Genomic DNA, 12,333 nt, shown 5'->3' on the forward strand with positions numbered 1-12,333 from the left:
TCTTTCAAATCAACTGGTGCCAGAGATTTTTAATTTACTTTACAAATACAATATACTCCCAATCCCTGGCAAAACTAAGGCCACATTCTCACGGGCAGAATCTCTGATATGATGCTGGGAGCAGGGAAATGTATGAATATGCGCCGCACTGTAATGAAGCAGCCTCACGGCTCTGTCATCACAGGGTGGCGCATATTCATACAGTTCCCTGCTCCCAGCATCATATCAGAGATACTGCCCGTGCGAGGGGGGCGACAATTCTGTTACAGGTATTCCACGTCTGTGTTTCGTGTGAATACTGCCTAACAGCAGCATTTAAATGGCCTGTAAGCTATTATTGGTGGCCCAGTGGCAGGATTGGCTTGTTGTGATGCCATCACAGCGAGCCGATCCATTATACTTGCAGCCCAGTTCCTCTTCTGGCTCCGGATGCTGTCCCTGGCTCAGCAATTATTTCAGAAACTCTGCAGCAGCTTGAAATGGTTATTGTTGTAATTGTACTGACCTGAAAAACTTCCAATCAGATTCAGATTCTTTCCTCACAGATTCTTTGAAAAATGAAAGGTGGAATCTGATTGGTTGCTAGGGGCAACTAAGACAATTCTACTTTACACCAGTTTGTGGTAAAACTGACATACTATAGGGGAGATTTATCAGAGTGGCGTTTTTTTGCAAACTTGCTTCCCCCCCAATATTACTGTTCAAATATTTTTATTTTCCAGTTTCAAAGCATATTTATTGGAAAAGTTAAGTCTGTTACCACAAAGTACAATTAGTGTTGCAAAAAATGAGTTCATATGGGTCTGTAGGTGACAGAAATGCTAGTGCTTTGGCCTTTTAACGCTTTAATGACGCATGAAAAGTATACTCGTAACTTGCCGTTAAGGATAAACAGAAAGGGCTCCTGGCGTGAGCCCTCTCTGCAGCCCGCGGTCCCCGCTTGCTATGTGCAGCTGTCAAAGCTGACAGCTGCATTTAAATGGTGCTTGTCCCCCTGTCCCTTGTGTCTAGTGGGGGGATCTTCCCTCCGCGATGGGATCGCAGAGGGGAGATCCTATCTACTGAGCCGGTCGGGGCTCTGTGTTGGAATGACTCTGATCCCGCCTCAGCAGTCAGTGTATCTGGTCTGCAGCAGACCATTATAATAGAGTACCGATCTGATGGATCAGTACTCTATTATATACACAGCATTGATCTCAATGGGAGATCAGTGCTGTGTATATAGAAGTCCCCCAGGGAATTCTAATTGCTGTATGTAAAAAAAAAATAGTGTTTTTATTAATAAAAAATCCCCTCCCCTAATAAAAGTCTAAATCACCCCCCTTTTCTTATTTTAGAAATAAAAATAAATAAATAAAAAAAATAACCTATTTGGTATTGCTGTGTGCGTAATCGCCTGAACTATTAAATTATCACATTCTTGATCTTTCACGATAAACAGCATAAGCGCAAAAACCTGCCAAAGTGCAAATTTGCGCATTTTTTGTTTACATCAAATCCAGAAAAAATGTCATAAAAGGTGATCAAAGTAAATGGGAAAATTTAGAACTGTTACTTTTACTTGGAATATTAGAGGACTGGCGAGTGGAGAGAAGAGATAGTTACCTCCCAGGGATTATCTGTCTTCAGGAGACACATTTGACTTGTGAGACCTCTAATGTATTATAAAGCAGAAGGTATTATACAAAAAAAAAAACAAAGAAAAAGATAGTCGTCGAACAGCGGAGCTGAGTGACTTAGTTTATGAGTGACTTAGTTTAAGTGACTTAGTACTTATGGTACAACAGGGTATAGTTGGAAAGGGAGCTTCTATAAAAATTGAGATCCAAAGACTCTTTCTGGTCAGCTAAAGGGGGAGTTGAAGGCGAGAGGCCAAGAAGAATGTTGGCGAGATTGGTAAGAAATCAAACAGGAGGGGGGGAAGATCATCTCTATAGAATGGCAAGGTTCTGAAGTTACATCTACTAAACGAATCCTGGAAGGGTTTTTTGAGTATTGCAAAAATTGGGTTAAAATAAAAGTAATGGAATAAGTGAAGGTGGGCAATGCATTGCAATGTGTTATGAATGTTACTGGGGGGTAACTTTGGGTGCATGGAGGAAGAGAGAGAGTTAAAAGGAGATGTAGTAGAGGAAAGGGGTGTCCCCGCTTCACATATATAGGTAGATTAAGAGGGTGTGGGGATGTGTCTGAATAAAGGAGTGAGACATGCTGGACCCTAAGCTTTGGTGGTACTCTGATGGGATGACGATAATATTAAGATGTATGTTGATACAGATTAGAAGTTTAAGAGGAATAACATATTAAGGATAGGGTGGCCCGGAGGTGTATGTGCTCATTGTATATGGTTACAGAACACCCAAGGGCACCTTTGGTAAATTTATTGTAAGTGATAGGTACCAGGGACTCCGAGGGTATTCCTTTGTAAAGAGGGGCCAAGTAGGAGGAACAGGTTCCTAACTATATTTAGGAAAGGCATATAAAAGTGGAGTTAACCTCTATGTAGATAAGAGTACATATGGAAGGGCTGATGGTGGATTGGCATGCTTTTCTCCTGGAAGGGACAATGCGATCTTAGATTATGATGTGAAGGGGGGAAGCCTCAAGGAGTTGAGAGAGGAAGAGGATGGAGATACAGTGGGTTTAGAACAACGAAGTAAGAAAAAGGAAGTGAGGCTTCGTGTGCCCAGAGTTTCCCCCTGGAAATTAGAATTTGGAGTAGGGTGGTATATAAGTTGTATAGAAGGAACCATAACGACCAATGAGTAATTGATTGATATGGGAATATATCATTGTCCACACTTTCTTTTCATGGGGTTTTATTGTGATGGCTAAATATCTGTTTATTGTATGTTGTGAATTTGTAAATAAAGAAGTAAAAAAAATTAAAGTGATCAAAAAGTCGCATATATCCAAACAAGGTAACGAAAGAACAGATCATGGCACACAAAATGACGCCTCACACAGCCCCATGGACCAAACAATAAAAGCATTATAATGATGGGAATAAAGCAATTCAAAGCCATCAAATAAAATAAAAGTTTTACAAGTTACATATTGTTGTAATGATACTGACTTGAGGAACATAGATAACATGTCAGTTTTACCATAGGGCAAACAGCGTAAACACAAAACCCCTCAAAATAAAAAGAAATGCACCTTTTTTTTTTTTTTTTTTTTCTTCTATTTCTCTGCATATTTTTTTTTCTGGTTTTGCAGCATATTTTATGGAAAAATGAAGTAAGGGCTCGTGTGGGTCTGTAGGTAAAAATATGCAAGTGCTATGGCCTTTTAAACATGAGGAGGAAAAAACTAAAGTGCAAAAACGAAAATGGGCCTGGTTATTAAGGCCTTAAACCACAGTGAAGTGCTTGCCAAGGTTAGAAAGGTATTCCAAGATCTTAAAGAAAATCTAGCACTAACTTTGCCCATTCCAAGATTTTAGTATGGGCTGCTATGGAGATTTGCTGCTGCTCTGGACAGTTCCTGTCTCGGACAGAGGTGTCAGCAGAAAGCACTGTCAGACTGAAAAGAAATCACCACTTCCTGCTGGACATACAGCAGCTGATATGTACTGGAAGACTTGAGATTTAAAAAAAACAGTTAAATTACAAATTATATAACTCTAAAACCAGTTGATTTGAAAGAAAAAGATTGGGGTGGAAGGGAGGGGGTTATTGTATACCCACCTTGCTATGGCAGATGTCTAATTGTTCTTGTTCTGTTTATTCATTATTTTGGCATGTCCTTTTAGGAAGACAATGTGTGCTCATTGAAAATTTGGGTCCACTGTTTGGGCCATTGTTTTGATGTTTTGTTTTTTTTATTATTTACTTGAAAAAAATTCAATTAATACATATTTAAAAGAAAAAGATTGGATAATCCTTTTAACCCATACCTTTAGATTATTAGCTATACTCTATCTATGCTGGTTAGATGCTTTGGTACACTGTACGCATTCCCAGCACTCCGATTGGGCCACTTTCCCAGCTGGGACAACCTCCAGTTCACCAAAGAAGCTAATGGATTATTGCTAACAAATCTGGAACTGGAACTGGAATTATGAAATGTGGCACATCGTTGGACCTTGCATTGCAGCATCAAACTGCCTATAATAAAATCTTGACATGGGCAATGTTAGTATGCTGTCCTGGTTGGTCTTTTTTACCTGTCGCACTAGATGGTATTTGCCTGACGGTTTAGCCAGAGCTGGTATTGTCGTGACGCCAGTGCTTGTCCAGCACACAGGTGTGATGTTGGTACCTGCTTTGTGTTGTGGCTGGCTGTATTTTCAAATGGTCAGTGACCCGCCGGGTTTGTATGGGTCCCTTAGGCTCTTGTCACAGTAGTCCTGAGTGGCAACTGACCCACCGGTCTATCGTTACTGCCACCCACAGAAAGGGGAAAAATAACCCAAGGTGTACGGTTGGTGTGTGTATGGGTGCTGGTGCGTACAAAAGATGACAGTCCCAGTGATATCGAAAAAGGAACAGCTCTTTTGTGCAGTTTTTCAGCAATACAATAGACTTTGGCAGAATAGATAAATATTCACATGAACTTTACTTGTTTGTGCTTGAGGAGGTACCTGAAGAAGAGGGGTAGTTGTAGCGGTGCTAGAAGTGTTGAGAGTAGAGTAGAAGATTTGGTCGAAGGAGCCCTTACCCAATGTAGCAACGTACTCTGCCGGAACTTTTCAGAAGACTATGTAGTAGTACGTTTACTTGTAACTGTGTATAGACTGTCTGACTACCTTCTGCCCTACAGTGTTGAGTTAACCGTCCTAATAGGGTAATTCAAGCCCCAGTCGTGGTTATCTGGGTGAAGCTAAGTTCCCGTGGGGGCCCAGTTACCTGCACTGCGAGATAGTATACATAGACCTTCATTGGTAGCTTTGTCATATCCAGGCTAGTTCCTCTTGTACTTGGGATACTGCCTTTCACCTCCTAGACTGGTTCACAGTGTAAGTTAGGGTGTTCCAGGATTCTTTTTCCCTTTAAAGTTCTTAGAACTGCATGGTAGGTATAGTATAAGTAGCAAACAAACTGGTTGTCTCTAGCTGCATCTAAACACACTGAGTGTCTAGACTCAACTGAACTAGTCACTTCCTCCCAAACAGAGCTAACTCCTCCTACAGGGGTGAGTCTTTGTGTGTGGAGAGCAGGGATAGGCAGAAGAAGAGAAAGTACCTCCTATAGGCTCGCACAGAACAAATCGTACACAGAAAACATTAACCCATTGCTAACTTCAGCTGTGCATGGAACAACAAGACTTACAAATAACACTGACACCTAGTGGGGAAACTGTAAACTACTCCATCACCACTTAACCTGGAGTGAGAACTTTGCAACAGGTGCCTAAGGCACCAAACACTGGGACACCACATTAGTGTTAGATTTACTTATCATTCACCTGTCCACAGGATAGGGGATGATCTGATCAATGAGGATCCCACTGAGCGCTGTACTTGCCCAACTTCTGTGGCCTGATATGAAGTCCTCACTTGAGGACCGCACTAATCCTAAGGATAGGGGGAAGACTCCATTGATCAGTTGCTTATCTGTACTTTGGATAGGTGATTAGTTATCTTGGGACAACTCCTTTAATCTGAGTATTAGAGAACCTATACTTACACATAAGGATCATACATGCTTAACATAGTGATACAAAACAATGATCTTTCTTTGTCATTATGGTGTGTAACTTCCTCCTGAGATTTCTGTGGCTTATCTAAAAGAGGTATATGAGAAAGTGTCATCCTACTCTACTAGTGTAAGCACGCCTTTACTAGGCAGTCCTGAAATATCAAAATCTGTTTTATAGGTCAGTGTGAAAGCAAATTGGATATTAGAATATGACATTTCTGGTCAAGATAAAAGGCACACCTTTTATATAGAATATTTTGGCTTTGATATTGGTGCAGTCATTTCTAGAAACGGTCTTAATGAACTGGGCCATTGGATTGAGCTTTCTTGTTGTACTTGTCATTTTACTGACCCTTTCTTGGTTTCTTTCAGGATACCTATCGTGTTGCCGCTTTCTAGATGACAACCAGATCGTCACAAGCTCTGGAGACACAACTTGGTAAATGCTGGAGAAATTAAAAAACAAAACATTTTTTGTGTTGTGTATGTGACTCAGGTCCCCACAGTGCAGTTCATTGTCTCTCATTTGTGACCATAAAGAGGGGTCTTACATTCTAGTAAAACTGTGTGAACAGCTGGACACAATAGATGAGGTAGGTTGCAGTCCCTTTCTCAGGACACTTACTGCTGTCCTGATTTGGAGACTATGCAATTGCCATTGCACAAATAAAAGAACTGAATGTGGCATGCGGGGATATATATAGTGTTATACTGTGCAGAATTAGAAGTGTAAATAGCCCTTTTATAGGGGGGTCAGTGGGTGCAGTGGGGCTGCAGCTAACACCTTCATCCTAGGTAGTATTAGCTCAGAGCTCTTGCGTAGGGGATCCTGGTAATTTCAGAATTGTCGATCACTATGCATAATTAGAGAAGCCTTTATCACCTTTACCTTTAGAGGCTACACCTTGAAGAACTTTCCGCTGTTGGAATAGAATATCTGCTCTGTTGTGTGCACACACAAACTAGTATTAATATGGCACATGTAAAACGTATACACATATACTCTTCCTATTAAAACGGGTGAAGTGCACTGGCTTGGCTATATATGTATTTTTAATTTATTTATTTATTTTTTAGTGCTTTGTGGGATATAGAGACTGGCCAGCAAACAACCACCTTTACCGGACACACTGGAGATGTGATGAGTCTGTCCCTGAGCCCTGACATGAGGACTTTCGTCTCTGGTGCTTGTGATGCTTCCTCTAAGCTGTGGGACATCCGGGATGGCATGTGCAGGCAATCTTTTACTGGACATGTTTCTGATATCAACGCAGTCTGTGTAAGTAACATCCGGTGGCAGACATGGCCTATAATATAACAAACTCTATCTTTATCTGTACACAATGTCTACTGTCTGATCCTAGCATTAAGTGGAATACTTTTTTTTTTGGAATTTTGCAATCAATCACCTCAACAATATTGTCTGTATTTAAAGTTATTTATTTCTGATATTTCTGTAACTTTTTTGCATTTTAGTTTTTTCCTAATGGGCATGCATTTGCCACTGGATCTGATGACGCTACTTGCCGGCTGTTTGACCTGCGTGCGGACCAGGAGTTGATGATGTATTCTCATGACAATATAATCTGTGGAATAACATCTGTAGCTTTCTCAAAAAGCGGGCGCCTGTTACTAGCAGGATATGATGACTTCAACTGCAATGTGTGGGACACTTTGAAAGGTGAAAGGGCAGGTAAGTGTTTGTTGGCATTTCATATGGTGTACTGCTTCTCTTCTGTGCCCCTTGTAATTTGGTAATCAGATTAAAGGTAAGATTATGGGGAGTCTGTCTGTAGGTTTTCCTTTCCCATACTACTAGCATTGCTTCATAGGTGACGGGTAGATATGTGTAATCAGACCTATGTTGTTGGCTGTACTGCTAGGGTAACATGTAGTAGAAAGCCATATTAACTCACAAGCCATATGCTTTTGAAGTCAAGTGTCAACTGGCATTCATTAGCCAGGAAAGTGTCCTTTGCCTTCCACTATCCACTGGTGATCTTGGTAAAAAGAGGAAGGTTGGGGATGAACTCCTGGCTTTGGGAATGCCCAGCGGACGCTTGGCATATGATACGCAAGTCATTATAACTTCACTACAACTTCTTTATTATGCCAACTGTATGTTTAAAGTGTACCTGTCACAAGGGGCCGCTTGCGGATCAGCAACGATAACCACTGCTAATTCAGAAGTTTGGGTTTCTATGGATATGGATATGCTATGAGACTGTAATGCACGCAACCCCTGTCTCATAGTGTCTGTGTATCTTTTGGAGACTCAAAAGCAGTGGATCTCGCCGGTGATTTAGAGGCGGACCATTGCAACAGTATTTATATGTATATATGTGTGTGTGTGTGTGTGTGTGTGTATATAATATATATATATATATATATATATATATATATATATATATATATTATATTTTATTTTTTATTTTATTTTTTTGTGTGTGTCCCCCTGTCAGATAAAGAGCAATGGTAGCAAGTGGGGTGGTCAAACCCACTGACATATTTACTCATCTGAACAGCTTCAGCGCCTGGAATAAGTGCTTTATTGCGGATAGTATTTGTTCCTTATATGACGACTGCCCAGTCACTAAAGGTATAGCCGTGTACGGAGAATGACATGTGCCCCTCCCACCTCTCAGCCCAGTAATTGACAGGCTGCTGGGTATATGTGCATAGCGCCCCCAGATGAAGCGCTTCTTATAAATGCCTTGTTCTGATAACTGCATTCTTTGAGAACTTCTAGTAGTCAATTGGCTTTTATGGCTGCTAGTAGTTTGAGATTAGTCCTGTTTCCTTAATGCTGGCGCTAACAGAAACTAACTAGCCATAGCGAGTTTTATCAGTTTTCTGCTTTCTAATATAGGGTCTGTCAAGATCTGAGATGACGTATAAGCATTATTGAGAATCTTAAGGGGTTCTTGCAGCCAAAGGTTTCTATGTCTCCATTATGGTGGCATGCTGTGTTTGATTCCTGTTACACAGCAGCATATGAAGCCTTGTGTGCCTCTGTCTAGATTTTGTGCACAGAGCAGAGGGGCTGAAGACGGATGTTGATTTCCATGATAAAACAATTTTGTGTGTTTTTCTAAGCCTGCTCAAGCTATATTGTCTGTGTACCATATAATAAAGGAGATGTGAATGAGCTGCTTATATATGACCTCTTGCCTGTTCTGTCTCCACAGGAGTCCTTGCTGGTCACGATAACCGTGTGAGCTGTTTAGGTGTAACCGATGATGGCATGGCTGTAGCTACAGGGTCTTGGGACAGTTTTCTCAGAATCTGGAATTAACTTGGGCAAAGATAAATGATCTTGTAAATTCTCCACCGAGATCTGGAGAGGTCAATGCTGCAGCCTATAGCTGTGAAATAATAACATTTCTACCTTGTATTTGCAGGTGAAGTTTTTCTATTCACTGATTATTATTACACAAAAAAGGCTTTCTTTAAATTAGTAAAAATCAAGTGAAGTCATAAGGGTTCAAAGGGGAGAGAGCATTGGTGACTATTTAAAGGGGCTAGCACACAGGATCATGGTGACCAAGAGTCTAGGAGCCAGTCTTTATTTTGTGGTTTGGTTAAGTTTTTTTTAACCGTTTTGCTGCTAGAAAAGTCGGTTATACATATTGGACCTTTACAGCAGCCACATGGTTAAAAGATTTCTGCTTTGTGCTCAAAGTCTGCTGAGTCTGTACTGATATTTTTTTTTCTTTTTTTTTTCTCTTTTTTTATTATTTTTGTACATAATTGAATGTACACACTATAGCAGCCGATCATGTAATGTTTGTATGTAAAAAAAGGAAAAATACACAAAAATAGAAAAAAAATGAAGAACTATGAAATAATGCCTTTTTTATTTAAAGAATATGAATTGTAGCTTTTTTTTGAACGCCACAATAGTTTAGTGATAAATATACTTGATTGTCGTTTTTATTTTAAATTTTTTCTTTGTGAACTTGCTGTGGATGAAATGAAGTCATTGCTTTTGTATTTGTATCCATACGGTTGTAGTATATCTTCACGTTTAGGCAGGCCAGTTTTTAACCTCGCGCACTACTTCCTCGCCCCCTCTATACTGTATGGCATAATGGAGCAGAGAGCCTCTAGTGTTATGTACTGATGCCATTGTGCAGTACAAGAAATATGCAGGAAAATCCAATCCACTATTCCAGTTCCTGACTTGAATGCACTAATGTAAATTGCTAAATTTTCCATCTACCTGCACTGAAGAAGAAAAAAACTTGAAATTTCCATTAAAAAAACCCAATGACCTGATCAAACATAAAACCCTAATAAAAGACTTTATCCTCTCTAGATAAATATATCTCCTGTAGCTGGAGAACACTGATCACATACACTATATTGTAGCCTATAGGCAAGTTGGACTAGTGAAACTCTGTTGGACTGTTGTAAATTGTGATGCATCACACCCTTTGTATAAATGTACAGCCAACACTCCTCCAGTGTAGTGCCACATGTTTGCTTTGTCTCGTGTGAACACCCCAGAGTCTACAGATCTTTGCCTTGCAATGAAATCCCACATTTCAAGTCTCAGCCTGGGTAGCTGAGCATAGCTGACCGGGAAATAAAATCCATGTTTGATAACAGTAAACTATTTTTTTCTTCCCATGCAACATGCAGTGCCAAATCATTTTGTCCTTCGGTATTGGGACTTGCAACAGCAACTTTGCTAAGTCAGTAGTCGAGAATCCACAGTCATTCAGGTCAAAAGGCCAGAAAGGGGCTGAATGTGGTGTGGGTAGGTGACCAGTGTATGGTAAGCTGGAGATCACCTTTATGATGCACTGTGCCTTCTGTCATGTTTGCCTTCAGTGCCAATAATACCAGTCAGATGACACCATCAAAATCTCAATATTGTTGCACAACTATTTTACTAATAGTTTAATATGAAGGACCAAATTGTAACTGGGATTCAGTATTACCTGCGTTGTTCAGGAGCATTTTCTGCTTTTTTTGCCCCCAATCCTGCCTTGTCCCTGAAATAATGGGAAGTGTTCCACCATAACAGTGTTCCCTTTGAGCACAACCTTTTTGAGACCAAACAGACTTCAGCATATGACCTAATGTGTATCCCTCTGTGAACTGTGATTTGTCAGTACACTTAACCAGGCTGCAAAGTCCTGACCACACGTCATTCTGGCATTGGTAAACTTGCAGCCCCAAATTCCAAGTATTCTGATCTTCAGTAGATCTTGATGTGATGGGGAGCCACAAGAGTGTTGGGAAATCTGTTTTTTTGTGATCAGGTATACGTTTAGTTGAAATAGCCAGGGCACTTTTTTTTTTTTAGTACAAAAAAAATAATTCTAGTAAATCTAGACATTGGACACAGTGGCTAAATACATTTTAGTTTCCCATGTAATACACGAACTCTACCGGGTGCATATATCTGTTGGGTATAGTAGCTTTTCTAGATTGTATTTCCTGATCACCAAGGTACTCACATACTGCTCTTGTGAGATGTCGACACCTACAAATTGTTCTACTTGTTCTCTCTGTTCTTTTGATAAATTTGGGCAGTTCACACAATGTGCCAATATTTAACCCTTTGTATTAATGCCAACTGTAATGTATTTTATTTGCCTGCCTTTATGTTTACTTGTCGCCTTCTTACAATGGAAACAGCCTCTGTGCAGCCTGCGCCTCTAGGCAATCCATTATAACTGTTATACCAGGGGAAGCTCTCCTGCGGTAGGAACCTGTTTTAATGGGAATGTAATGTGCCCATTGACTGGGGCAGATCAGTTACATTACTGATTCTTAGTGAATCAATGGGCAGCATTGGGGTTACCCCACACCATGGCTGGCCCAGTGTCTGCACAGATGACTGGTACTTTTAAGTGATAATTTGACAGTAAAGGAACATCATGTCTGCAGCCTGTTAAAATTGGTGTATACCTTACCCTTTAAGCATGGTCAAGCTGGCAACATTGCCTTGCCCCCTTTGCAACTACCAGGCTGTTCATAACTAGACTGTGCCACTCTCCCTGTACTGGGCCTAGATCTGTGTCTTACAGTCCCAACCATCTGTTCTGTAAATCAGAAAGATAAAAATGACCACATGCCTTTATCCTCATAGGACAGAGAAGTCCCCATTCTTTATCTGACTTGAGTGGAACTGTAGTCTGCATAATACATACACTGTACTTTCAGTCAGTATAAACTGCTAACTCTTCATTACATTCCAACACTCCCGCTATGAGTACTGTATTCATGTTTCGGTGACAGCAGACTACTTTACATCCCGAGCTTATAGAACTTGAGTGACAGAATGGAAGACTGTGTTTGTGAAAGTAATGAAGCATGGGTTAATGGTGCACCTTGTATACATACTCTGGCATGCATGCTAGTGAAATCTCTTCCTAAGTTTCGAGGCACCATGGGCCTTGTCTCTCTCTCCTAATTTTATCCAATTGCTGGTTGTATAAAATACATGCAGAATGTTTAATGCCGTGTCGTATGGTAATATGTGCAAAACAGTGTTACTGATTGATATAACCTGATAAACACATTACATGTGCCTCACAAATTCTTCTACCACACAGTGTGCTAGGGTTCGAGTTGATATGGACTTCAGTGGAGAGTAGTTCTAGATCTTTACGGCCTTTTATTGCTTTCTTTACATAGTGGTGCTTAATCCTGTGTGTTTCTCCATTCTGGGGGAGGG

General features: G+C 40.4%; 1 protein-coding gene across 2 annotated transcripts in view; it reads left to right on the plus strand.

Annotated features, from left to right (window-relative positions):
* Positions 1-12,333, plus strand: part of GNB4 (G protein subunit beta 4) — a 115,354-nt gene extending 103,021 nt beyond the window's left edge. For both annotated transcript variants that reach the window (XM_069975152.1, XM_069975151.1), the window contains 4 exons: positions 6,015-6,081; positions 6,720-6,921; positions 7,119-7,335; positions 8,831-12,333. In XM_069975152.1, coding sequence (XP_069831253.1) covers positions 6,015-6,081; positions 6,720-6,921; positions 7,119-7,335; positions 8,831-8,937 — 593 coding nt within the window. In that variant the 3' untranslated portion in view covers positions 8,938-12,333. The remainder of the gene's footprint in view (positions 1-6,014; positions 6,082-6,719; positions 6,922-7,118; positions 7,336-8,830) is intronic.

Source organism: Dendropsophus ebraccatus, chromosome 6 (assembly GCF_027789765.1).
Source record: "Dendropsophus ebraccatus isolate aDenEbr1 chromosome 6, aDenEbr1.pat, whole genome shotgun sequence".
In the NCBI taxonomy this organism is placed as follows: Eukaryota; Metazoa; Chordata; class Amphibia; order Anura; family Hylidae; genus Dendropsophus; species Dendropsophus ebraccatus.